Genomic DNA, 27,214 nt, shown 5'->3' with positions numbered 1-27,214 from the left:
GCTGTCTTTATATTCCAATAAAGGGATGTAAAAACAACCTTTTTCGCAGTTCAATAAACGTGGTTAACTTTTCCCCCCATTGATACTTTTTGGCCTCAATGCCATGTGCACGTGTGGGCTGCTCCAGACATGGAGGAGGATGGGGCTTTGGGCATCACGTCCCGAGGCAGGAGACAGCAGAGCATCCAAAGGGAGAAGGACCAAGAGGCTGTGCTGGGGGCACCCAGCACCCTGCTGGAGGCAGGTCTGATGCCAAGCTGCCCAAAAAGGAGATGGATGAAGATACAACCTCACCGAATACTGTGCTGGTGCATTTACTCCAAAGAAAATTCCTCCTGGAAGCAGGTGTGAGCTCAGGGAAGGACTGTGGCATGAGAAAAATTCAAGGGATGAACTATAAATCAGGGGGTAAAGAGTTGCCCAGCAGGGTTTTTCCTCTTCTTGCAAAGGCCTGTGGATGTAAGGGATGATGAACTGCAGCCACCCTGGTCCTCATCCCTGCACGAACCAGCAGCTGCAGCACTCAGGGCTGTGCCACCTCTCTCCTGGGTGACAAGGCACAAGTCACTTCACCCCGCACTGCCAACCCCCTGCTCTTGGCAACATCATTTAGACCTTTCAGGCCATGGGTCAGGAATTGTCCTGTCCAGAACAACAGTGCCACATGAAGCCTGACAGGTCCCTGTTCCCCATGCAGTCTCCAGACACAGCTCTAATTATTATTTACCGTTCGTGCAGCCATCCCGTGGCTTGCAATCCGTCTTTCTCAAAAGCGTCCTTTTCCTTGGAAGAGGATCTAAACCTGTCCTGCTGCTCGTCCAACAGCCTCTCCAGGCATTAAAACAAGGAGGTTTATTATTTTTGGTGACAGCCTGTTCTGCAAGGTGAACACAACTTGTATGAATCAAACCGACTTGGATTTCATACATCATCCCCCAGCAGCACCAACGTGAAGGGCAGGAGGGGTTTGGCTGCCGAGTGCAGAACGAAGCAGGGAGTTTATTGGTGCTGATCTGTCAGTGATGGGGAGCCTCTGGGGTGCTGGGACCGTGGCTGCTGGAGGGAGAAGAGTGGGGGAGATGGGAGTCTACAAATAAGGCAAGCTGGAGAGAGCAGCTACCAGGAGCTGGAGTTGAAGCCCAGCAGCCAGGCAGTGAGAACCTTTCCAACCATGTTCCCACTCTCTGACCTCATTTGTCCCCTTCCTGCCCCTGCACAGGTACTGTGGGATGGGGACCAAACTCTGAATGGGGCAGGAGCAGGGCAGATGATCTTATCATAAAATCCTAGGATGGTTTGGGATGGAAGGGGCCTCCCACCATGAGCACCTTCCACTGTCCCAGGTTGCTCCAAGCCCCGTCCAACCTGGCTTTGGACATTCCAGGGCAGGGGCAGCCAAAGCTGCTCTGGGAAGCGTGTGCAGAGGCCTCTCCACACCTACAGTTAGGAATTTCTTCCTAATATCCAATCTAACCCTGCCCTTGATCGAGGGGCTCCCTGCCCCCAGCATGCACCCTGTCCCAGCTCGCTCCATCCCACCCAGGCTGAGCCCTCCCTGCCACCTCCAGCTAATTAACCCAGCTAATTGCCTTTGCCAGGTTCCTTTTTAAGGCGGTGGGAGAATGATGAGGGTGAAGGGAGAGAGTGAGCATCCAGGGCTCCCTGGGGAGTTCAGAAGCGTTTACAGTCCCTGGCACAAGAAAATCCATACTCATCTTGGCTCTGGGAGGCAGGGCTGCCCTCCCACACTCCTATTAGCAATTCCCAATCATCTTTTATTAGGCCTGCATTGATTTGCTGCTCATTTCGGTGGGAATGAAGAACTAAGAGCCTCAGCCTGGCCTCAGCTGAGGAATCCAGGCACAGAGCTGATGGAGCCAGGGGAGATCTTGGGGGATGCTGCCCGGCGTTCAGCTGTGCCATTACACAGCAGAAGCAGAGCTGACCTTTCAAAACAGCCTTTCACATCCCACAAAGCTGGGAAGCACGTGAGGAAAAGGGATCAAGGGTAGGAGGCGCTGAGGCTCCCCCTGTTCTGTATGTTGGGTGTTCCTTTCATACTGGGGAGGGGAACATTGACTAGCAGGGATTCCTCGGAGAATTCAGCTGGATCCACATTCCAAGCCCCAACCCTGCAGAGCAATTCAGGCCAGTTGTTACCCCCTGAGAGAAACAGTCTTCTAACACCACTCTAGTTTCCAAGCCAACATTTCCACGTAGCTTGTGAAACACAAATTCTGTTAGGAATCGTCTGAATATTTTGTTCTAATAATGCCATAACACCAGCGTACCCATTAGCACATACACGGAAAGGAGTATTTGAATATCAAAACAAAGCAAATTTACAGGCATTTTTTTCCTCTCCTGGCAAAGGCATCTCTGCTAGTTATCAGTTTCCAACTGTTTGCACCACAGCTTTTCCATGCGTGTCCCTGCTGTCATCAAACCTGCTGCTCCCTGCACCCTGTGTCCTGAGATAACCTGAGATGTGCAGCCACAGCTACAAAAGGGCCTCACACCCCCCAGGGAGGAGAAGGGCTGAGAATGACAGGGTGGCAGAGAAGATGGTGGGAGATGCAAATCTCCGGCTGTTTGAGCCACAGATAAATCCCTCTGCACCCGGCAGCTCCACCTCATCCCATCATAACACATCACAACATCTACCTCAGCCCATCCTCATCACCCTCAACACCCACCTCATCCCATTATTGCTCTCACCTCATCCCATCACAGCACCCACCTCATCCCATCATAACACATCACAACAACATCCACCTCATCCCATCCTAGCACCCACCTCATCCCATCATGCACCCACCCCATTCAATCACGGCATCCACCTCATCCCATCCTAGCACCCACCTCATCCCATCATGCACCCACCCCATTCAATCACGGCATCCACCTCATCCCATCCTAGCACCCACCTCAACCCATCCTAGCACCCATCTCATCACATTATTGCTCTCACCTCATCCCATCACAGCACCCACCTCATCCCATCACAACATCCACCTCTTCCCATCACAGAACCAACCCCATCCCACCATGTCCCAGCAGGCTGAGGTGGGAGGATGCACTAAAAGCGATGGTTTTGTTGCATTTAGAGTTAATGATATGTATTTTTTTTTTAGGATGCCTCTGCATTAAGAAAGCCAGAGCCACTCTCTAAAACACCCTAGGAAATACGAAGCCAGGAGAGCGGATTCAGAGGAGAACAGCTCACAATGCCTGCGGTGAGGCGGATGAAAGCCGAGGGCTGCATCCTTGGATGTGCCTCACTTCAGATGGAGCGGGAGGAAATTCAGACACTCTTAAAATTCTGCCCCAGATCTGCCAGCACTGAAATTTTCCCTCTGCTTTGAACCAGGCAGTTGAATTGTCTCCCCGGGAAGGGGCTGCCTCCAGGCAGCGTGCAGGAGGTGATGGAAGAGGATTTTGGATATGGGCACTGCTGGGGGGGGGGCCGAGGTGATGCTGCAGGAGTGACTGTCACCCACCTGGGCTATGCTGGGGCTGTGGTACCCAGGGTCCTGAGTAAAACAAGAATAAACTTTGCCACCAGGAAACAAGGGTTTGCTTCTACACATGTGTTCAGATGCCAGTTACAAGGACATAAGGAGCAAATTGGGTCTGATCCAGAGGGTCTGAGAGCAGCAGCTCTTAAGGATCCACTGCCCATTTTTTCCCCCTTCTTGCTTTTTTTCTCCCTGTCTACCTCCAGGCAGTCAGGGAACAAGACAGGGAGAAGAAATCTGGAGCCCCATGAGATGTGAAGTGCTGTAAGGAATGTGCTGCTGGATTCCCCTTTCCCTGCCCATCAGTGGATGCTGGTGTCACACAGCAGACAGAGGTGCAGGAATTTCGTCCCACACTGAAATGGGGCTGTTACAGCCCTTGCTGGCACTTGCTGTGCTTTTTGCCTGGCATCAGTGCACAGCTCACAACCAGAGCTGGCCAAATTCCTCCCTGGGGTAGCTCAATTAAAGTCAATGATGGTACACCAGGGATGAACCTGGCCCACTGGCCTGAGCTGGAGTCCACAACAAGTCCAGCTGGCAACTCAGAGGCAACAGGAAGGATCCCTGGCACCGGGAGCAGCGCTGGGAGCTGTGGTCAGCATTTGCGAGTGGGAGAGAGACTCAATAAACCCAGGGCTAAGTAAACCAGATCTGTAATAAATAACAACCAGCGTTCCACCTCTTCCAAATGCTATGGAGATCCGCCCAAATTGTTCTCCCAAGCCCCATGAGCGGTGGGGACATTTCATTAGCCCTGTTACACTGACAGGGAAACAGGCACTGGGAGCCTAATAATAATAAAAATCCATTATGTCACAGTGCTTGTTGCATATCCCAAATAGCAGCTCCAAAAGGCAGGGGAATGGCTGGGCTGGTTTTACTGGAGTCAGAGGGATGGAAATGTGCAAGGAGGGTGGTAATTAGCTTCAGGTCACTCATCAAGATGAAGTTTGCTGAGTGGTGCCACCAGGCCACATCCAGGCTGGGCTGAGGGGCTCGAAGCTGCAAGCAGGATGGATCAGGGAAAATGCTGTTCCACAGCACTAACTGAAGGAGAGTCAGAGAATTCAGAGAATCCCAGAATCACTGAGGTTGGAAAAGCCCTCCAAGATCATCGAGTCCAATCTGTCACAATCCCCACCTTGTCCCCAGCCCAGAGCACTGAGTGCCACGTCCAGGTGTTCCTTGGACACCTCCAGGGATGGGCACTCCAAACCTCCCCGGGCAGCCCCTGCCAATGCTCAACGACCCTTTCCATGAAGAAATTCCACCTGATGTCCAAACTGAACCCCTCTGGCACAGCTTGAGGCTGTGTCCTCTTGTCCTGTCCCTGTTCTCTGGGAGAAGAGGCTGACCCTCACCAGCCTGCACCCTCCTGTCAGGGAGTTGTAGAGAGTGAGGGGTCCAACCTGTCTGCACTTGGGCAGAGGGACCTGCAGCAGCTCAGATCCCTCTGCCCATCCAAACCCGTAACAACTGACCCCAGGGAGGTCCCACCAAAACTTTAATGTGGCTTTATGCTGAGCTTGCGGGGTGTGATTGCCCAGCAATTGTGGTGTGATTACACCACAGCTCCGCTTCCCACACCCGCAATTTTCACTCTATTCCAACAGCTTCAAGGCTCCATGGCCGCAAATTAATTAAAGTGTGAGTGCAAAATCAGTGGTGCCACTGAATGTTATAAATACCCTTCCATGGTGACTAGGAAGCCAAAGCCACAATTTTGGAGATGGAGGTAACGTTAAGAGCTGAAACGTAGTGAAATTCCAGTTATAGGGACAAGTGGGAGGTGGTGAGGTTATCCAAAAGCTCTACCATGGCGTAATTACACCGTATTCATCAGGTAATTACACCCTGCCATTATATGCTACAACTCTCTGTTCCATGCCTAATCCCATGAGGTAGGTTCAGAGGGATAAAAGGCAGCAGCAACAGACACCTGACTGCTGAAAGAAGGAATGATGGACGTGCACTGACAGGGACAGCAAAAGGAGAGGAGGTAGGAATGGAAATGCTCCAGGTATCCAGAACAATTGCTCACACCCAGAGCAGCCCCACGCTCATTCCCACTCTCTGATTCTCCCGGGACTCACACCACGCAACGAGAAGAGCGAGGCTCGGCTGCTTGGGATCTATTGAGGAGGTAAAAGCATCCATCAAAAGCCAATCTGCTTTAGGTAAGCAGAGAAAGAGGTTACTCCGGATTAATTTTTCACTTCCAAAGTTTTATGGGGAGTTCTGAATGTGTCAGGTTGCTTCAATATTTTCTGAACAAGAAGCTCAGTGCTGGTTCCAAACTCCTCTGTTTGAATTGTCAGGTAATTTGTACCCAAACATTTCAATTAAAAATTTCTGTTGGCTCATCTGTTTGCGTTTTTCCTCTGGGGAGAGAGATGGAGGACTTGGAGGTTTTGCTTATTTCCAAATTTTCTGTCATTTTAATGCTTCATAAGCTACTTTAGGGTTGAAATTTAAGAAACCATTGCAGGGAGAGCAGCCAGCCCTGGTAGAGGGGTGGATTCACCCCTACAGCCCTTCCCCTGCCCTGTGGCACATCTGAGTATCCCGAGGTCCCCAGGGCATTTTTTTCGGGCAGCAGGGCAGTGGTGGAATCCCATCCCTGGAGGAATTTGAAAGCTGTGTAAAGCTGGTTAAGTGGTGGGTGTGGCAGTGCGGAGGAAATGGGTAGACTCAGTGATCTTACAGGGCTTTTCCAACCTAAATTATTCCATTCTGTTGTATTCTATTCTATTCTATTCTATTCTATTCTATTCTATTCTATTCCTATCTGATTCTATTTTCAATTCTCTTCTCTTCTCTTCTCTTCTCTTCTCTTCTCTTCTCTTCTCTTCTCTTCTCTTCTCTTCTCTTCTCTTCTCTTCTCTTCTCTTCTCTTCTCTTCTCTTCTCTCCTCTCCTCTCCTCTCCTCTCCTCTCCTCTCCTCTCCTCTCCTCTCCTCTCCTCTCCTCTCTTCCCTCCTTTCTATTCCATTCCATCCTATTCCATGATTTCCAGGGCTTTCCTCCACCCAGACCAGCGCAGGTTTCCTGTTCCACAAGGCTGGGTAAACATTCAATGAAACAAATCCCACCCTGCCCCATGCCTTATTTAACACTACCCCATTCCCAAGGCAGCCCAGTCCAGCCCTGATGCTCCTCACTGCTCCCTCCTTCCACCTGATCCTGTTTTCCTGGTGCTATTTGCATTCATATTTCCACAGCAGATGGGAACAGGAAGGGATGGACAGAACCGTATCCATGGTGGAATTCAGCAAGGTCTGGAGTAACCCCAGCCCTTCCCATTGCACAGCATGCCATGGAAAATGAAGACAATTCCCCTTTGGTGCTCCTAAAACATTTAAGCAGAGCAGACGTGGGCATGGAAATACAGTCAGATGGGACACAAACTGTGTTTTTGCTGGGGTTTTTTCGCTGTTTGGGTTTGTTTTTTCCTTCTTTTTCTTTGTTTTAAGTCAAGCTGGACCGAATTCTTTATCATCTGCTCCTGCAGAAGCCGCGCAGGATTTGTGGAGCCACAACGACAGAGAAGGAACAAATCCCTGTGGGATGCCAGAATGCATCCCAAGGGAGCAACTCACGGAGTTGCATCCACATGGACTGGCTCTAATCCCTCTGGGTGCAGTTTCATCCACTGAAATCCATCCTTTGCAAGGTGCCAGCACAGCTGCCAAGGGAAATAAGGGCCAAGCCATTGCTGGAATGATCTTACAGGAATGATCCCCATCTCCATTAGGAACTCAGCTAAGCCATGGAGCCTTGAAGTTGATTATACCTTTCATTAGGAATGACTGAATGATGTTTTAAAGGTGGAAAATGAACTCACAACTAAGAGGAAACACTTTCTTGGCGAGGCCGTAGAGTAGGTTCCCCACGGAATAGATGCAGCTGTGAGAGTCAAAATTAAATTGATATTAGAAAATTTCCTGAGGGGAAAAAAAAGTCATCTGGTGCCTGCAGAAATGGCATCGTGCAGAGAGCTGACTAGGAAATGGAAAGCTGCTGAATCTCAAATATATGTGTGTGTGTGTATATATATATGTCTATATATGTTTAAATAAAAAAAGAAAATATCCTCTAACTTCCTCATCTCAGCAGAAATTTCCAAAAAGTAAAATTTTCATGGAATAGATTATTTCTTCCCCTGTTTACCTAATGCAAGGACATTCCAGCTAACTCCCAGCTCCTGAAAGTCATCTGTGTCCTGTAGATGGGACAGAATATGGCAAGTTACTTTCCAGTGGGTGTTAGGGTTTGCAGTTTTGGGGTTTGGTGCTCCCCACTGCCTCCCAGCAGGTCTCTCTGGCCAGCAGTGACAACTCCTGGTTTAGCCATCCGGCAACTAAACCACTGAGCTCCTTCCAGGCAATCATCTAGATTTAGATTTGCCCAATGGAATATCAATTTCTCTGGATAAAAATAAAAACTATCCCAGGAATTTTGCAGTAAAGGCACTTTCTGTGCAGAAATATATATTGATGGAAGACCAACAGGCTCTGACCAGTCTGGTCTAGTTGAAGATGTCTCTGATCACTGCAGGAGATTGGATAAGGTGAGTTTTAAGGTCCCTTCCAACCCAAACCATTCTGGGAGTCACAGCCAGAATTCCAAAGGTGGCTTTCTCCATCTCTCCTCGCCATGCCCTGATATCCATTTGGGAATGGGCAAACAGAGCAAAGCAAGAAGATACAGATGCAAAAGCACAGGTGGAGACAGGAAAATCCCTCTTGCATGGGCCTCCCTTGTCTCCCTCCATCCAGACAGAGGCACCAGGAGCCTGCACGTTTCCATTTGAACCCACAGAGAGAGTAGGGACAGCTCCAGCCATGTCCACAGTGGGAACCTTCGGGTCCGATTAACAAAAAGCCGCCGATGGCGACAGTTCCTCTGCTGCTCCCATCGCCTGCTCACAATTCACTCTAACAGCCTCCAGAAAGGGACACACATTCCTTTGGCATTCATCCAGGGAAAGGTGGAGGCTCCGTGGGGAGCACAGCCTGGGGGCAGCTGGAAGGACGCTGCGAGCGCCCACTCACCCCCACCCTGCGGCATTGCTCCCAGGCACGCTGCTCAGCCCAGTCCAGGAACACATCCACAGCCTTGGCTCTGCCTCAAACATCATCTCTCCCTTACTTCCTTAAATAAAAGCTTCCAGCATGGCTGGCTCCCTCCAGAAATGAGTATAAGCTCCCTTCAACACAGGGTTACCCCTCCATCACCGCAACCCAGAGCAGCGCAGCACCGGACTCCTTCAAAATTCCCATTGGGAACATCTCCATAGCTCCACTGCTCCAAATTAGACCCCTGCAAACTTTCGTTTTGACCTCTAAAATAAAAGCAGTCATAATTAAGATGAGCTGAGTTTATTAGCTGGCAGATTCCAGATGTATTTCCTTATTTTTTTGTGCAACCCCAGCATTTCAAAGCTGCTGCTCACCCAAAGCCTGGATTCCTCTGCAATTGCACAGTGCTCGTAACATTAAAGAAAACATCAACTCTGATGAGACCACTGAGACCCGCAATAAAAACAGGAGGGCTGGCTGTACCACACACATCTGCTGCCAGCATCCTCCTCCACACCTGACTCCTGCTCTCCAGGCTGGAATCCAAAGGGGTCACAACACCCTCGGGGAGCCCCACACCAGCCACCCATCTCTGACTGAATAGAACCATTCCCAAATCAGAACTCAGAGGATGGAAACTCCAAACATGTGCTCCCAAAGGCAGCTTGTGAGAATCTGCAAGGTAGCGGGGGATGGCATGAGGTCAGAAAGGGAAAAACTGTGGCAAAGAGGAGCCAGGACCTCGAGTCCAGGCTCTGAGAGGGAAGATAATAAAAAGGCATAATCCCTTTGCAGGCAGTGAATTGTTGCTTAAGCCCGAGGATCACAGACAGCCCTCTCATCTGAACGGAGCAGTCAAGTGAAGACATTTCCCAGCCATTAAGTCGAGTGATAAAGCACCCGCAGTAAAGTCAGGCAAGTGGAATTTACCATGGCACCGTACAGATTGTAGGGCCAGGAGAGAGCTGGCTCAGGTCAACAGGATGACCTCTTGAGTAGTCTAAATATCCTCCCCTTCATCACCTCCATTAACATCCCATCTCTGCGCTGTAGCCGGCACTGGTGCTCCCTCCCTGGGGACTTTTCCCCTTCCCTCCTGTCTAGGGGGCATTCTTTTAATAGCCAAGTAGAAAAAATTTCCCTTCCTTAGCTCCGGGCCATTACTCCTTGTCCTACCACCTTTGGAGACCAGGAGTAATTCATTTTCTTCATTTCCAACATTGCCCAGAAGATCTTTAGAGATTGTGAAACCTCCTCATGAGGTTTCTTCTCCTTTGCTAGACTGTGATTTAGGGCTGAAATGGGTCAGGCCAGCCTTGTGATGTGCCTGCTCTGAGAAGTCACCTCCACCTTCCAGGGAAGGAGTTTTATCCTCCCAATGACTATTTTTTTTTTGCTCAAATCTGCACAAGGATCATCCTGCTCCTCCCAGCTAGTGATGCAGCTTTAAAGTCTCTGTTACCCACAGAAGCTGTGGCTGCCTCATCCCTGGAATTGGTCAAGGCCAGGTTGGATGAGGCTTGGAGAAACCTGGCCCAATGGAAGGTGTCCCTACACATGTCAGGGAATGAGATGAGCTTTAAGGTCCCTTCCAACCCAAGCCATTCTGTGATTCCCTGATTCTACAAAATCCTCTTTGGTTATGATGTGCAATAAGGAAATAAATAAATTTTCAACAATGACATGCAGCCAGTAAGAGCAATTTGGGGCAGTCAAAGATGGCAAAAGTTCTTCCAAATCCCTGTGATCTGAGATCTCAGCCATTCAACTCACATCAGGCAGGTTTTTGTTTGGGATCGATGACCTTGTTTAGACCAAAACCATCCAAGCCCAGCAACCTGCAGCACAGAGGATGTTTTCTTGCTGTTGGCTGGCTGAAGATATTCTCATTTATGCCTTTTTCTTTTTCCTAGCAGACACAGCAGAATAACCATCGAGAAGACAATTCCCAGGATGATTTCTGCCTTGTATCAGAGGAGCCAAAATGCACAGATGAAAACTCTGCAAATGTTTTGCAAGGGAGCAGTAGCCCTTTTGAAGATGGCTGATTTCCCAGCACAAACATTTCATCCAGCCCTGAGAGTTCTTTGCAAAACAGTTTGAGCCCCACAAAAAAACAACCAACAAGAAAACCCAAAAAACTGTCAAAACATTGTGAAGGAGACTGAATTTTTCTGTTCATTTCAAAAGGAACCATCAGCACCCAAGACTAACAGACTGGTGGGTGTATAACAGTGCATGGAATTCAGGTATTTGGTTTTTCTGCCTTCTCCATGCAAGAGGCAAGTGGTTGCAGTGCTCCTTGTTGGAGGGACAGTACAAGGTCACCTCATCAAAGCTCCAAAATTAAACAACCAACGTCTCTGTAGCCAAAAAGTACAACAAAAAAAAAAATGCAACCAAATATCATAGAAATCCAGAATGGTTTGGGATGGAAGAGACTTTAAAGCTCATCTGCTTCCAAACTCCTGCCATGGGCAGGGACACCTTCCACTATCCCAGGTGGCTCCAAGTCCCATCCAACCTGGCCTTAGGCACTGCCGGGGATGGGGCAGCCACAGCTGCTCTGGGCACCCTGTGCCAGGGCCTCCCCACCCTCACAGGGAAGAATTTCTCCCCAATATCCCATCCATCCCTGCCCTCTGGCAGTGGGAAGCCATTGTCCCTGGTCCTGTCCCTCCATCCCTTGTCCCCAGTCCCTCTCCAGCTCTCCTGGAGCCCCTTTAGGCCCTGGAAGAGGCTTTGAGCTCTCCCTGGATGTGCTGCTTTTTCCTCCCTGCCTGACTGCTTCCTACCCTCTCCCCTTCCCTTCTGCAGCCTGTCCTGCTGTCCCCAGGTCCCGCTGATCCCCACAGCCCCTCCCGGCCAGCCCGGGCCCCTCGGCCGCTGCCCATCCATGCGGATGGCTGCCAGCAGCACGGGGGGGAGGCTGTGCCAGGGTCTTGCCCCGTTTCCTCCTCTCCACCTGGCTGTTCGGCCGGTTCCTGCCAGGAGCAACGAGGCGATGGCAGGGGGTGGGAGTGCCGGATGGATGGGCAGTGACCGGCAGCACAGCCAGTGCTGCACGGACGCTCCTAAAAGCTCCTGGGGTGCCTGCCAGCCCCAGGCCCCTGTGCTCCCAGCTATTCCTGTCACCCCCATCCCCTCACCCGGCTTGTTCAAGCACCAGCATAGTGCTGGGGCATCATCCTTCTTGGAGAGCAACTAAACCAAACCACCAGACCATGCTCAGCAGGAGGAAAATGGATGTTACCACACGCTGCCAGCTCACTTGCCAAAAAACCAGGCTAGAACCAGGCTGATGTGGCCCTAAGCCTGCAGTTCCTCCTAGGACTAGCTCTAGACATGACCTGTCCCTGTGCTGGCATGGGTTTAACATCCAAAACAGGCTGCAGGCACCTAAGGAAGCACATGAACCCCTCTTGCATCCAAATCTCAAGAGACATCCATGCCAAGCTGTTGCCCATTCCTTGTTTCTCTGCATTCCAGCCCTAGTTATAAAAGCCAGCTGGGAGGGAGGGATGCAGGGAGCTGCTGCTTTCCAGCCAAGCCAGAACGCAGCTCTGGTGCTTATGAGCATCCCCTCCCTGTGGGAGGATCCCTACCCTGGGTGCAGCAGGCTGGGGGATTATGGGATGCAGCAGCTAATTTGCACTAATGGTCCCAGAAAGGCAGGGAGAGCTCTCCAGAGAAGAACACACTTGAGCAATAACCTAAATAGCTCCGCGTTTCCAAGCAAAAAGTCCTTGAGGAGGGAAGAGAGGCCCTACAGTTGAATGTCTCTCCCCACCTGCACTGAATCCCCATTGGCTGGGGATGTTGTGGAAAAGAGCTGCCCAGGCAGGGAAAGACATCAGATCTGCAATGTGAGCAGCAGCTCTTGGAACCATGGCTGGATGTCCAGCACTGCTTTCTGTGCCCGCTTGGACAGACTGAGGCAGTCCTAGGAAGCGCCCAGCCCGGAGCACATTTGGCTCTGTCACCAGCCCAAGGCAAAAAAGTCAGCCCATCTGTGCTGAGACAGGTTGATATACAGGGTGAAATGCCTAAGTAAAATTCCACAACAGGGCATTAAAAAGATGTAATAAAATATACACGAGTTATTAAATATTGTCATCAAGATGAATCATAAATCAGAGATTTTATGGTTTCTGATTATAAATTCCATTTATTCTGTAAGCGTTTAAAGAAAGAAAAATGGAGATTCAGTAAAGATTTAAGCCCAGCCATGATGCTGCTGATATTTCACTGTTGCTTGTGGATGACATGGCTGGGGGAGCCCAATGCTGGGTGCACAGAATTGTCTGGAAGGATCCTCTCGTGCCATGAAAAATTCCAGGATCCTGGAATTTTTCATGGCACAAGAGGATCCTTCTCGTGGACACTGCTACAGAGTTCCTGTACTGCAAACTCTCCTCCCCATCTCCCTCCTCACCCTGTTTATGGGTTGTAAGATGCAGCTGACTTTCACAAAGAGAGACATCATCATTTTGGGGAAAGGAAGGCTAAAACCAACAAGTGTATGTGGAAAATACCTTTTCCCCTCTTCAAATGCCAAGAGAAATATCAAAGAAATTGCTTTCTTGGAAAGACTCAAGGGTTCAAATAAATTGTCAAGTGCCGGGTGCCAGCACTTCCCTCCTCTTGCCGTGGCAGGACTGTGAGGCTTCTCCTGTAGAGATGCCACCACAAAGAAGTGTCAGGAGATATAAACCTTAAAGAGATTTCCACAGAAAACAAGCAAAGGGACAGCCCATGCCATCCCATTCTGAGGAGAATCTCAGCCCAAGCCAGCCTGAAGCTACCAAAACCCTGCTCTGGTATTCTACAAAAACCTGAAAACCTTGGTATTCTACAGGCAGGACCCAGGCATGTTGACAGCCCTGGTGCTCTCTCAGCAATGACTATTTCCTTCATTTAATGCCCATTCCCATTTTTCAGCATCACAAAACAGTGCTAGATTGTTCCTTGTCCAACCCTAAAACAGGTTGACTCAGTCCCCAGCCTGCATTTTTCAGCTAAGACAAAACACACACCTGATGTACGGCTTTGCATGGGCTGTTTCCGTTCACTTTAATCCATTCACCATCCCATTACAGTTCATTTCCAGGGGAACGAAAGCCCACGGACACAGATCCATAACCTCAACCATTAAATCCCATCTCTCAGATAGGCTGGGTGGAAGCTGGACCACAGGGCAGATCCTGTTTAATTAGGGCTCATAAAACCAGCTCAGTGCTGCACAGGGGAGTGGGGCTGATTTGCAGCTGCCTTTAAAATGGAGCAGGGTTACTGCTTCAGCAGTTTTCCCAGCCAGTTTTATGGATGCAACAATAAAGCCGAAAAAAAAAAAAAAAAAAAGAAGTTTGCGTGCCAGGAGTTTTAGTGCTGAAGCATCTGATAACGTCACGGCAGCTTGTCGTGGGATGGAGGGGAGTGCTGGGATGGGAGTGGAGATGTGGATGAGCTGCAGGAGGGAGGCAAACCCAGCCTTGCTAAGCCACAACAGCTCCTCAGCGGGGAGATAAGACACATTTAAAATGAGCTGTGCCGTATTTCCAAACAGCCTGTGTGAAGGTTTATGTCTGGCCAGATGAAGCAGTGATGGGCTGCCAGGCTGGGGTTTATGAGGTGCAACAAGGAGGTGATGCTATGAGCCTCGGCTGGGGGGAAACACTGGGATGTACAGAATCCCAGAATGGCTTGGGATGGGAGAGATTTTATCCCATTCCACCCCCTGCCATGGGCAGGGACACCTTCAACTATGCCAGGCTGCTCCAAGCCCCGTCCAACCTGGTCTTGGACACTGCCAGGGATCCAGGGGCAGCCACAGCTGCTCTGGGCACTCTGTGCCAGGACCCACCCACACAGGGAAGAATTTCTCCCCAGTACCCCATCTAAAGCTACTCTCTTTCATCAAAACAAATTAAATAAGGCTTCTTTATTTTTTTCTCAATTTATGAGTACAAATTCTATCATCCCCCCACTGCCAACTCCTTTTGAGCTTCTCAGGCTGCACCTGAATTGTTGTGCTGGGGTTTTACAGCCTGGTGCTTATCTCTGGACAATCTCTCCCAGCTGTTTGTACATAGAACCCACCAGACTGTGGAAAAGGAGCAGGGATGAGCTTGTTCCTGCTGCTGAGACTCCAATATGCAGCCTGGCCCTGCACAAGGTGAGCTGGTTGTTTGTGCGAGCCCCCATGACAGCCCCAGGCACAGGCACGACAGTCCAGGTGGGCTTTTGGAAAGATGAACTGGCAGATCAGAGAAAAAAAAAGGCGGCAAAAAACAGCACACGAGGTTTCTGGGATAGGAGAATAAGAGAATTAAAGCCTCCCTCAATGCCAGCCAGGGCAAATCAGCACTTCCCTTCCTGCCTCGCCGGCTGCAGCTTTGGGTAAAATGTGATGAAGCAGCTTTATGCATGAAAGAGGCCAATTTAAAAGAAAAAAACCAGGGCAAGTGTAAGGAAAAAGAAGAACAGAGCGAGACTGATGGGGTCAGGGCGCTGTTAAGGATGTCAATACCCATCACTCACCAGTAACCTTTCTGTAACTCCTGACCCCGCAGTGGCTGTCGCGAAACCGCAGCAAAATTAAAACAGAAATGAAGCAGCATCAGGTCCCGGCGAGAGGAGGCAGCTCCTGACAGGCAAGGTAAGGGCCTGACGTGGAGACAAGGAGGGGGCACAGCTCCAGCCACGGTGTCCCCCTTGCTCCCGGGAAAAGTGCGAGGAATGCAGGATGTGGCGGCAAGGGGAGAGGGTCGGACACGTGCTGGTGGCACAGCAGGACACGGAGCAGGGGGATGAGGCTCGGCTGACAGCAGCAGGCTGGAGGAGATGAGGATCACCCCAGAGAGAGAGGAAGGATGAGGCTGATGTACCCCAAGAGCTGAGGCTGGAGGAGGACAGCGGATAGCTACAGCTGGTGGGGTTACACCACCACCACTCTGTGCTTTGAGGGATTTCTGCAAAGAAAAGACGATTTCCTCAGGTTGCAGGTGGGTTTTCACGCAGTCCTGCATCCCATCCATCCATAAAAGTAGTGAAATAAGCAGCAAACCTCCCTCTGAGAGGGCTGGAGCTGCAGCAGCACGACTCTCCCCTCTCTTCCTGCCCCCGGCTCTCTGTGCAAATTTGAAGTGTGTTCCAGATATGGGCTGACCTTTCCAGAACACATGAAAAGGCAAAAGGAGAGGTGGAAATGCACAGAAGGGAAAATGTACCTTGCAATGGAAAACAGACCATGCATATCCCACCTAGTAAAATGGGAAAAAATGGGGGAGGAAGGGGATCTGGCCTGGAATCAGTTCCAAATAAAGCCAGGTCTTCTCAATGCTGTCCCAACCCCAAAGGGTAGGTCTCAAGGCAGACCCTGAGCAGATTTAGCCCCAAAAGCATATGGGTCTGGGGTTGCCCTTGCTGGGGAGCATCCCTAAGGCTCATCCACAGTGATCTCCCAGCTATTTGACCCCAGAATTTGAGGAAGCTAAGTTCCCCAGATTCCCCAGATCAGCTGATGGAGCAGGCAGTGGCCAGCAGACCATGGCAAAGTCTCTCCAGCACTGTTTCACCCATCTCATGCAGCTTGCAGAGCATCCTTCTCCCTCCCCATCACACAGATACCTGCCTTTCTCTTTTGCCAGCATCTCCCTCAGCCTGCTGTTGTGAGAAAAGGAGGATAAGCTCATCCCCCGGTGCCAGCGGTTCTGCGCCGCACAGGGCACCGCCCTGGCCAGGAACAAGCGCACAGAGGGAAGGCAATCAGGAGAACCACGGGAGATGCTGTCACACACACAGAGCACTGAACCTGCTGGGAGCCTGTGGATGCGTGTGGATGGCAAGGACACTGATTCCTGGGGTCCTGCCTTCCCCGTCACGGCTCTTCCAGCTTTAAGCTGGGCCAAGGTGAGGGTTCCTGTGCTTGTGGGCACGACCCTCCCTCCGCCTCCCAGCCTGGCACAGCGTGCAGGATCAGCTCAGGCTTCTCTCTGCAAGACGTCCAGAAGCTGAGACAGAGCTGATCCATCTTCCCCGCTGAAAGAGTGTAAACAACTCAGCTGCAGGCTTGGAGTGCAAGAGAGGACACGCAGTTGGAAATTTTAAGGGCCAATTTACTAGGTAATTTACTAAACACGCTAATAATTGACATTGCAAGCACCATCCCGCTGTCCCCAGCTCCTGCCTAATATCCGTAGCAGGAGGGAGAAAACAGCTTTCCCTGTCCTCGTGGCTCTGCAAAGCCTCCTCTGCCAGCCAGATCCTGGATGCCATCTGGGCAGCTTCGCTCCACTCAATCCCAACCAACACAACAGCAACCCTGGCAAAACCCAGGCTCCTGATTAGTATGCATATTTCTGAGCGCTGATTCCACCTGAGGATCTGTTCAAGGGAAAGGTGTGTTGTAATTACCACCTCTTCCCTAGCTGTAATTAAAGACAAACTGAAGGGAGTTATGCCCAGGCTTTCAGTTTCCCTGAAGCTTTTCCCTGTGCCAAAAAAACAGCTCTGCAGGAAAATTCCCAGCAGCTTCTTGGAGAAAGGCAGCGGCTCGCCTGGAGTTGCAGCTTGGTTTAGATTCTGGTACTTAGACTGGGCTTTTCATCCAGACATAAGGAGAGGGCTGGCATCCAGGTATATCACATCCTTTAGCCACCTGCTGCAGGAGGGGATGAACTGCCCTCTCTGTGAGGAACACAGATCATGGAAGGGTTTGTGATGGAAGGAACCTTGAACACCATCTCTTCCACCCCTGCCATAGGCAGGGACATCTTCCATTGTCTCAGGGTGCTCCAAACCCTGTCCAGCCTGGCCTTGGACACTTTCAGGGATCCAAGGAAGCCACAGCTGCTCTGGGGAACTTGTACCAGGGCCTCCCCACCCTCACAGCTAAGAATTTCTTCCCAATAACCCATCTAATCCTGCCCTCTGGTAATGGGATTACATTCTCTCTTGTCCTGTCACTCAGGGCCCTTTTCCATAGTCCCTCTCCAGCTCTCTTGAAGCCTCCTTAGGTGCTGAGAGGCCTCCTCTGGCTGGCAGATGACCAAGTTAAACCAGACCCCCATGATTTAAGTGACTAAGCCTGGGTGTGGTGAAGCCCAGCACACCCAGTGGTGGCATCTCTGCACCAGTGAAGTTACATGTTCAGTCCTGTTCAACAAACCATCCCAGGCCATTAAATCCCTGCACAAATGGGAGGGATTTGGGCTGTTTGTTTGGTCAGAAATGCTGTTTTGTTGAAATTTAAAACTTCCCATGAGAACACGTTGACTTTGACAAAGTCACGTTTGTGCTTTTATTGCCTTGATTTGCTTCATTTTAATTCCAAGCACTTCTGCTGGTTCTCAGTGGTTTATATTCCTACCTAGCAAATCTTTTGGAGAGATGCTCTGCTTCCCCCACTTCTCCCCATTGAGAAACTCCACTTGCAGGGCAGGAAATTAAATTCTAAATTCAAAATGCAGTTCATATTCAACAAAACCTTTGCATAATTGAGAGGGATTCCAAATCAGCTCAATCCTGGGCACTGTGGGGAGCACCCACAGCTGGGTGCCCAAAGGACCAGTGAACATCTTTGAATTTATTTCTGTCCTGCACCTGGCTGGATCCACACATTAGAAATGAGGATGAAAATCTGATGAACAGTAAATAACTCTGTGCCCTCAAAGGCACAGGGGTTTCAAGAGCCCTCTCACCACTCTCTCAAGAAAAAAAAACAAACCAAAAAAACCTCTAAGGGTCCACAAAGGCCTTTCACATTGAGAATCTTCAGCCTGAAAAGCCCTTCAAAGTTGTCACTCTCAGCAAGCCAGGTCACAGTTTGCAATTAATCATTCACTTGATTAATTTTGCCTCCTTTAGCCTGTGAATCCCTGCAGGCACGAAACACTGCTGGGGTGAGGAAGCCGTGGGTGGGCTGTGAGTGCACCGAGTCACAGCCAGCGTGGATGTGCCTTGGGAGCATGAAACCAAACCACCCTTCAGGAGGGGCCAGGAATGGACACAAGGTCAAAGCTCTTGCCCAAATGCCTGGGCAAGCAAATTCCTTCAACAAATTCCTCTGGTGGGTGTAATGACCTCGCTGAGACATCGCATCACACATCCCTCCTCCTCCTCTTTGCCTTACACTCCGCCTTACTCTACTCTCTCCAGTGGACCAGCAAAATATTCCTTTCAAATTGCTGTGAGAGGTTTTTTGGTTTTTTTTTTTTTTATGTGTGTGTGTGTTGGTTTTCTTTCCTTTCTTTCCATTAGGAGACATGTTCATTAGGAAAATATCAGAAACCTCTGGGGCAGCTTGTGCTTCTAACTCATTTTCCAAATGTATAATGAGCCAGGAGTAAATTTTTTAGGGTGAATTTAATTGACCTTTGCAGTGGCATTAGGCAGATTGGCTTAAAGTCTATTAGAGCATAATGTAACCTGGTGAGATTTTAGGGAAGGGTATTGGAAAAACCAACAGAGTTGTACTGCTCTCCTCCCTTCCTCCCCAAGCTTTCTTCACAGAGGAAAAGAAGGATGGCTCAAGAATAGAGAGCAAGGAACAGCAGGGGAGAGAATGAACAGACGGGGAGAGAATTAAAAGGGAGAAGTGAGGAAAAGAGTGGGAGGCAGAGAGAGGGGAGCAGCTCCAACTGGCCCTGGGCTGCTGCAGGTTTGGCTGCTCAGGGATGGGCAGTGGCAGCCACTGACCGACCAGCTGGGCTATTTGCTGGGTGACACGGTGCCAGCTTCCAGCAGCTGAGGATCAGGCCCTCCGGCGATGGAAGAGATCCCAGCTTTGCAGGGATGGCTCGTGAGGTGCTGGTCTCGCAGAAAAATGTGGATGACAGATGCTGGGCTCAGATCTGCTCCAGGTGCCACGGCCAGGGACCTGCACCTGCTCAGGGACACCCCTGGGGTCACGTTAAGCTGTCCCTGTGGAGGCTGGGGGAGGCTGGTCAGCTCCACATGCCGGCTCATATCCAGGAGGAGATGTCAGACCTCCAGTAGTGCTAATAGGGGCTCTCCAGGGGCTGCTGAGAAGCAACAAAAGGTGAAAACTATGGAATTTCACTCCAGTGCAGAGAAACAGCACGGCAAGAAGGCATCAGCCTATAAAGCCATGCCCTGCACACACCTGTGACTCCAGTCTTGGGCTCTCAGGGCATATTTGGGACCCAAATACACTGTGGTGTCACCCCATAAAGCACATAGAGGCTCCAAGCACCTCAACAATCCCATGTATACAAATATATAGAAAATTAGAGTCACAGAATCCCAGAATGGTTTGGGTAAGAAAGGACCTTAAAGCTCATCTCATCCCAGCCCCTGCAGGGACACCTCCAACCAGACCAGGTTGCTCCATCCTTGCCTGGAACACTTCCAGGATAAGGAGTCAGCAACCTCTCTGGGCATATATATCTATATAGATAACATATACACACACACACACACATATATAGATATATACAGATATATGTATATATATGCACATATATGTATATGTGTATATATATACATACATATAAGTATTTATTTATTTATATATACATATATACATTTATTTATATATACACATTTATATATGTATATATACATTTGTATATACATATACATATATATATATACATACATATATATATACATACATACATACATACATATATATATATATATATATACAGACACACACACACACATATGAGGAGTTAAAAAACAGCCAGCCCTTACACCAGTAACAAGTTTCCATCCCCAGACTGCAATTCCTGCCTCCTTCTAGCACCTGTGGAGGGGAGGTTCCCGTTCAGGGTCAGCACCCCCAGCCCAAGCCCCACCTGCAGCAGCACCGGGGCACAAGGGAGTGGGAACAGCACCTCTGCCCTGAGCACTCGCACACCTCTTGGAATGACAGGAATAAAATTGCAGCAATCAAAGACCTCGGGGCAAAGCTGGGTGCAGGAAGCTGGCGCGGCACTGCTGATCCCACCCTTCCCTGTTTCACAGTGCCGGCACACCAACTCCAGGCTGTGTTTACAGGGAAGTCGAAACCTCCGCCTCATCCCCTGACCCCGGGATTGCAGAAGCGGGGTCGTACCCCACGAAAAGGGCTCTGGCTCCCAGCACCATCCTGCTTTGCAGCTGCCTCTTGAAGCCCTGCCGGACTCATTCCAATTATCCGACCTCCGACCGGCCCTCGGCACAGGGATGCCCCGGGGAAATCACCCAGGAGCACTCACCTCTAACCTGTCAGCACTAAAGAACTGCTTTTCCTTCGGTGTTTTTGCACCAGCCTATAAAGGAGGGCCGGCAAATCAGCCTGGGAAAATCTCGAGGCTGTGTTTTGAAACATCACTTGTTTTGCGTTTTTTCTTCCCCACCCAGCCCTGATAATCTCAGGCACTCCCTGTCCGTGCAGGGGTGGGGCATGAAATGCCAGGCTCATTCCAGCCCACACCATTCCCACTCGGCGTGGAGCAATCCTCCCTGAACTCATTCCCAACTCTGATAAGGAAATGGGGTGCAATCCCTAGACATGGGTGAGCAACGCGACACTGAGCGCCCAGGGCTGAGCCCGGCTACCCCCGGGCTCGGGCTGGTGCCCTGATGTTGAAACCATCCTCCCTCCTCCTCCCTACAGCCAAAACAGCTCCGCCGGGATGCTCCGCTCTGTGCCAGAGAGGCAGCTCTCACTTGTTGTCCTCCTACTGCGACATAAATGAGATTCCAGCATCCCAATTTCCAGTTACAAATCCTCCACCGTGCACTGACCGGTGCTAAACGTACCCGGGGTGCCAGCGGGGCTTTGCCCCCTCAAAGCCTGACGCAACAGCTGGGATGTGGGAAGCCTCAGGATGCCCTCCCTGCAGCAAACCGGCCACAAAAGGGTTACTGACCTGCTCTCCTTTCCAAACTTTGCTGCTTCATCCCCTGAGAGGCTGCAGCGAGGGAGAAGAGGGTTTCAAAAGTGAGCCGGAAAATGAGAGAGAAAAGGGGAAGGCTTCTGCTGGATGCAGTGAAATGGAAGGCTTTGTGTTTTTGGAAATTAAGGGTGTAAGGGGTCTCTTTGTGCTAAATGCTCTGGATGGGATGAAAGTAAATAGAGCTCAGCTGGGCAGGGGAGTTCGGGCGACATCGAGAACAATTTTTAGCCCCGTTAGATATTAATTTCCCATACATCATCCCCCTGTCCTCTGCCCGTTTGAAGTACTCAAGGTTTCAGGCTTCAAAGCGCACCATGCTGGCCATTCTTACAAAGCTCAGGATCCGTGGGGAGCTGCATCAGCAGGTTCCAGCTCCGTGTCCCAGCAGGACCCCTCCCCACACTGCCACCCCCCATGGGCCAGAGCCAGGACGCGGCAGCTCGTGCCGCCGCGCGGTGACATCCTTGGGCCTCTGCTGCAGGAGGGAGCCGGGGGTGGGGGGGACAAGGCAGAGCAGATGAAAGTGCTGACCCACTTTGTGGCCCGAAGTGCTCATTAAAACCCAACCACATGTCCGTGCGCGCCTGGAAAAGCCGGTGGGGTCGTAAACCTCGTCCCTGCCCCGCTGTCACTGATGAAGCACCTACCAAAATCAATGGCGCTTTGTTGGGTTGCGTCAGCTAACGAGGAAAAGGCCATTTATTGTTTCAGCGGGGAAAGGCTGACGCACCACAAAGAGGGCCCTTTGCCTGACTCAGAGCAAATATCTGTGGCTTTTCCAGGGTGATTTGCCTTCCACAAGAGGCTTCTGTCCTCCAGCAAGGCGCCTGGGCTGACAGTGGTCCCGGCTGGGAGAGGCAGCGGTGCTTCTCTGGATCCCCAGTGAGGGATCCGCATCCAGCATCATTGATGTCAGGGTTTGCAATTTCTGTAGATGCATAGCACAAGCACATAGCAAGGCAGGCAGAGCTATTCCAAATTTTCTCCTGGGCAAAACGAGGCACGGCTGACCGAAGAGCAGGAGGCAGAGCCCAAGCTGAACCAGAGCCAGGACAGGCAAAGCCCAACCATCTGCCTGCTGCAAAGCCAAATGAGCTGAGGTTACTTGATTGAAACAGCAAGTGCATAAATATCCAATAAAATAAACAACAGCCATAATTAATAATAAAATAAAAATAGCCTTTCCTTTCTGCTCCTGCACTCTGCAGCCGCAGAGCTCAGGGCACATCACACGCCAGAGTAACAACTAATTATAAGCACCAATTACGATGATAATGAAATAATCTACCTTCCAAACCTGCTTGCCATTAATTTTCCCTGGCTGTAAAGAAGGTTGAGAGCTCACACTGGACAGAGCAAGTGGTGTGGGTGCACCCTGCTCTGTACCACAAACCAGCCTGACAGAAGAGGGGGGACAGAGCCATTCTCACACCCTGAGACCTTCCTGCAGCAGTGACTTCCCCAGGTCATTGCCCAGAGAAGCTGTGGCTGCCACATTCCTAAAAGTGTCCAAGCCAGGCTGGGGCTTGGAGCACCCTGGGGTAGTGGAAGGTGTCCCTGCCCATAGCAGGGGCTGGAATGGGATGATCTTTAAAGTCCCTTCCAACCCAAAGCATTCTATGATTCTATGAATGCCACACACTCTTTGGGGTAAAACAGAAGCAAAGCAGCGCAGCAAAGATTTGATTTATCTCCTCTCTCAGTAAATTGAAGCTTTTCCTTCACAACGCCATCAGCAAACAAAAATTAAGGGGCTGAAGGACAATTTGGATGAGACACTGAGAAGCAGCGTTTATCCCTTTCTAGACGGTGACTCAGGGAATCATGTAGGCACCGACTGATTCATAAGCCAGCAGTTAAGCAAGAGCCTGAGTGATGAAGTACTTGAGGTTTTCACTTCATTGCTCTCCTGAGTCAGAGCCAGCACCTTGCTCCCAATCCCGGCTTATCCCGTGTCAGGCTGTGGATGTCATTGCCTGTTCCATGACTCCAATCCCAGCTCAGCCCATGTCAGACTGTGGATGTTATTGCCCATTCCATATTTCTGATCCCAGCTCATCCCACATCAGGCTGTGGATGTCATTGCCTGCCCCATGTCTCTGATCCCAGCTCATCCCTTGGAAATCTGTGGATGTCATTGCACATTCTGTGTCTCCAATTACAGCTCATCCCATGGATATCTGTGCATTTCATTGCCCATTCCATGTCTCTGATCCCAGCTCATCCCACGTCAGACAGTGGATGCCATTGCCCATTCCATGTCTCTGATCCCAGCTCATCCCATGTCAGGCTGTGGATGCCATTGCCTGCCCCATTTCTCTGTTACCCCTGTAGCTCACGATGCTAATGCAGAGCTCTGCTCCTGTGAGACAAGGACATTTTGCTTCTGAGCTCGGATCTTACCTGACCTGGGAATGTGTGCTTTCAGCCCACAAAGCCAAGCCTTGTCCCGGGCTGCGTTCCCAGCACCATCACCACCAGGTCCAGGGAGGGCATTGTCACCCCCTGCTCCACTCTGGTGAGACCCCCCTGGAGCACTGTGTCCAGCTCTGGGACCCCAACGTCAGCAGGGTGTGGAGCTGCTGGACAAAGTCCAGAGGAGGCCACGGAGATGCTACACAGGCTGGAGCACCTTTCTCGTGGAGACAGACTGGGAGAGCTGGGGATGTTCCACCTGCAAAGGAAAAGGCTCTAGCGAAAACTTAGAGCCTCTTCCAGGGCCTAAAGGGGCTCCAGGAGAGCTGGAGAAGGACTTTGGACAAGGGCCTGATGTGCCAGGACAAGGGGAATAGGTTCACACTGCCAGAAGGCAGGGATGGATGGGATATTGGGAAGGAATTGATCCCTGTCAGGGTGGTGAGGCCCTAGCACAAGATCCCCAGAGAAGCTGTAGCTGCCCCTGGATCCCTGGAAATATCCAAGGCCAGGCTGGATGGGACTTGGAGCACTCTGGGATAGTGGAAGGTGTCCCTGCCCTTGGCATGGCCTTGAAACAAAATGATCCTTAAGGTCTCTCTCAAACCAAACCATTCTGGGATTCTTTGATCTTGTTTTTGATTACAGAGGAACCTGGCTGGTGTATTTTATCAGCAAGGATGGCAACCAAACCCCTTAAAATGCTCTTCTCCAACCTTGCAGAGAGCCACCAAAGCACAGCACTTGATCCAAACCAGAAAATTCCTGGGCTGCAAAGCTGGAAAAGCAAAATCCCTGCATATTAGAGAGGGTCAGACGACCCACATGTCCCAGCCCCAGTGGTTCTGAGCAACACAATGTGCTGTAAAGCCCAGAGCTGGCTCTGGCACCAAAGGTGAGCAGAGACTGTAAGACTGATTTCTTTTTGTTTTCGATTGACGGTGTGTTTGCTAGAAAATGTCATTTTCAGGAACCAAAGCTATCTGTGGATTCAAGTCAGGCTTAGCGAACAGTTTTCGCAGAAAATAAATAGAACAGGGAGAGGAGGGAGCTGCAGAGAAGTCAAAACATCTCGTGGATGATGTTTCTTGTGTGTTACATTTCAATCTCTCACTTGAAATGTCATTGTCATTCCAAAAAATTGACATTTATCTAAAAGGTTAAAAAAAGGCTACGCTGAGTGAAGCATATGGGTCGGTTTCCACGTTTGCATAAACTGTTTCATTAGGATTTGACAGAAACACTGGGTTGACGTCACTGAAAGAAACCCAGCTCCACACTTTTCTCTGAGGTGACCTCAAGGCAATGTTGTTTCTTTGCCCTGGCCACCAACTAAGCTGTGAAAAAGAATTTTAAAAGCTGTTATTCACCCAACATCGGCAGTGCTGGGGTTGGGAGAGTGTGTGGAGCCGTTCCCACAGCAGGGAATCGTCCAGAGTGGTGCAGGTGTACCAATCCCCTTGGAAAGTCATCGCAGGTTTTGGCAGCTATGACAGAGCTAAACCAGCACGAGTCCCTAATGAGCTAATGGAAGATCCTAAAATCCAGGAACGTGGACAAAACAGGGCTGAAATATGAAACAACCAGCACATCCAGGGAATATAAATTGTCCTATTCATCCTGAATTTGACCTCAGATCCCAGGAAGCCCATGGAAGTGTAACAACCAGCCACCACCAATTTAATCCTTCAGTTTAATCCCATGATAATTATAATGCTGTGCTTCCAGGCTGGAACAAACAACCCCTCCCTGAGGCAGAAAACACTTTTTCATTGCTTGCCAAAAGAACTGGTCAAAGTCCTGATTTTCTGAATTTTCCCCCAGACTGATGTAATGCAAATAAAAATTACAGGGCCTGAGGGGGAATGACTGACTGGAAAATAGAGTGAAAACGTTTCTGGGAAATGGTCAGTCAATGGGGGTTTTGTGATATAGCAATCTGAGATTTCCAGTGGGAGGACCACTGGAGGGGAAGAGTTCAGCCCAATTTTGGGAAGATGCTTGCTTTCCCCTGAGTCTCTCAGGACTGGGAATGTGGATCCCCCCAGGGAAAGGATTGGGATGCCCAGGTCCTTCCAACCTCATGCCCAGATGGATCTCAAAGTCCCCCAAAGCACAACTGAGGATCTCATCCTGCCCTCTCAGCTCCCTCCTTCCAGGTACCTGAGAGGGATTTATTTTTGCAACATAATTCAAAGAGGCTCTGCTTACAAACTAATGGCTTTAACAACTTGAGATCTTCCCAACAGCAGCCAAAATCTGTGGAATTCCAGAATCGATTGGAGGGACGAGAATCATGGAATGATCCACGCTAGAAGGGACCTTAAAGATAATCTCATTCCACCCCCTGCCATGGGCAGGGACATTTTCCACGGTCCCAGGTTGCTTCAAGCCCTGTACAACCTGGCCTTGGACGCTTCCAGGGACCCAAGGGCAGCCACAGCTTCTCTGGGCAACCTGTGCCAGGGTCTCCCCACCCTCATAGGCAACAATTTTTTTCCCCAATATCCCATCTAAACCTGCCCTCTGGCAGTTGGAAATAAACCCAGAGAAAAGGTTTTAGCAGTCAGAGTGCTGGCAGCACTTCTGACCTGGATGTCAACTCTTTGGCAGCTCCTTTTCTTTTCCTTTTTAATTATTTAGTTGTTTTTATTTTTAATATTCATTCATTCATTCATTCCTTTTTTTTAAAAAGCTCCAAGAAATCTCCTCAGAAAAAGGCTGTGTGTTTTTCTACTCTGTGCTTGGATGACTCTCAGGCTCCTGACAGAGAATCTATAGGTGCTAACAAAATACAAACGGATAATTAATCACCATAATTGGGGATTGGGTGGCTTTTATTCACTTCTGTGGTGCTTCTTCAAAAGAAAAGAGGGGGAAAAATCTAGTAGAGAAGGGAAGAAAAGAAATCCCGTAAGTCTAAATGGGCTGCAGAGATTTATGGAGAATTAGTTTACTCCTTGGGACCTTGTGACATGAGAGTCCAACCAAACTCCATTCTTGGCTTTATGATGTTTTCAAGCCCCCTCAATGCAATTATTTCCTTGTCTCCCTACAGCCCATCCATTATTCTCTATAATAATATGTTTTCTGAAACTCCTTTCCATAAACAACGAGAGCAGGCAGCGAGAAACCTCATTGTTATTGATATCATGTCACATCACCAGTAAAATGGCTCCTGCAAAATGGGCTGAGAATGGAGATGGTTTCAATGGAAAACATCCCCACCTTTTACATCCTTCCAAGATAAATGAAGCCAAGGCACTGTGACGTCACACGGGGAAATTTAA

At 50.0% G+C, this 27,214-nt stretch overlaps 1 protein-coding gene across 3 annotated transcripts in view; it reads right to left on the bottom strand.

Moving 5' to 3' along the window:
- The window catches only part of LOC137462053 (protein CEPU-1), a 357,852-nt gene that overhangs the window by 147,130 nt on the left and 183,508 nt on the right, over positions 1-27,214 (bottom strand). Inside the window, exon 1 of one of the 3 annotated variants that reach the window (XM_068172043.1) lies at positions 21,483-21,528. The exons of the other annotated variants lie outside the window; for them this stretch is intronic. Within the exon in view, the coding sequence (XP_068028144.1) occupies positions 21,483-21,513 (31 nt within the window). The 5' untranslated portion in view covers positions 21,514-21,528. Of the gene's footprint in view, positions 1-21,482; positions 21,529-27,214 lie in introns of those variants that run through there. 3 annotated transcript variants of the gene reach the window in all.

This window comes from Anomalospiza imberbis, chromosome 24 (genome assembly GCF_031753505.1).
Source record: "Anomalospiza imberbis isolate Cuckoo-Finch-1a 21T00152 chromosome 24, ASM3175350v1, whole genome shotgun sequence".
NCBI lineage: Eukaryota > Metazoa > Chordata > Aves > Passeriformes > Viduidae > Anomalospiza > Anomalospiza imberbis.
Note: the sequence above shows the minus strand (reverse complement) of the source record. Positions and strands in the feature narration are given on the sequence as shown.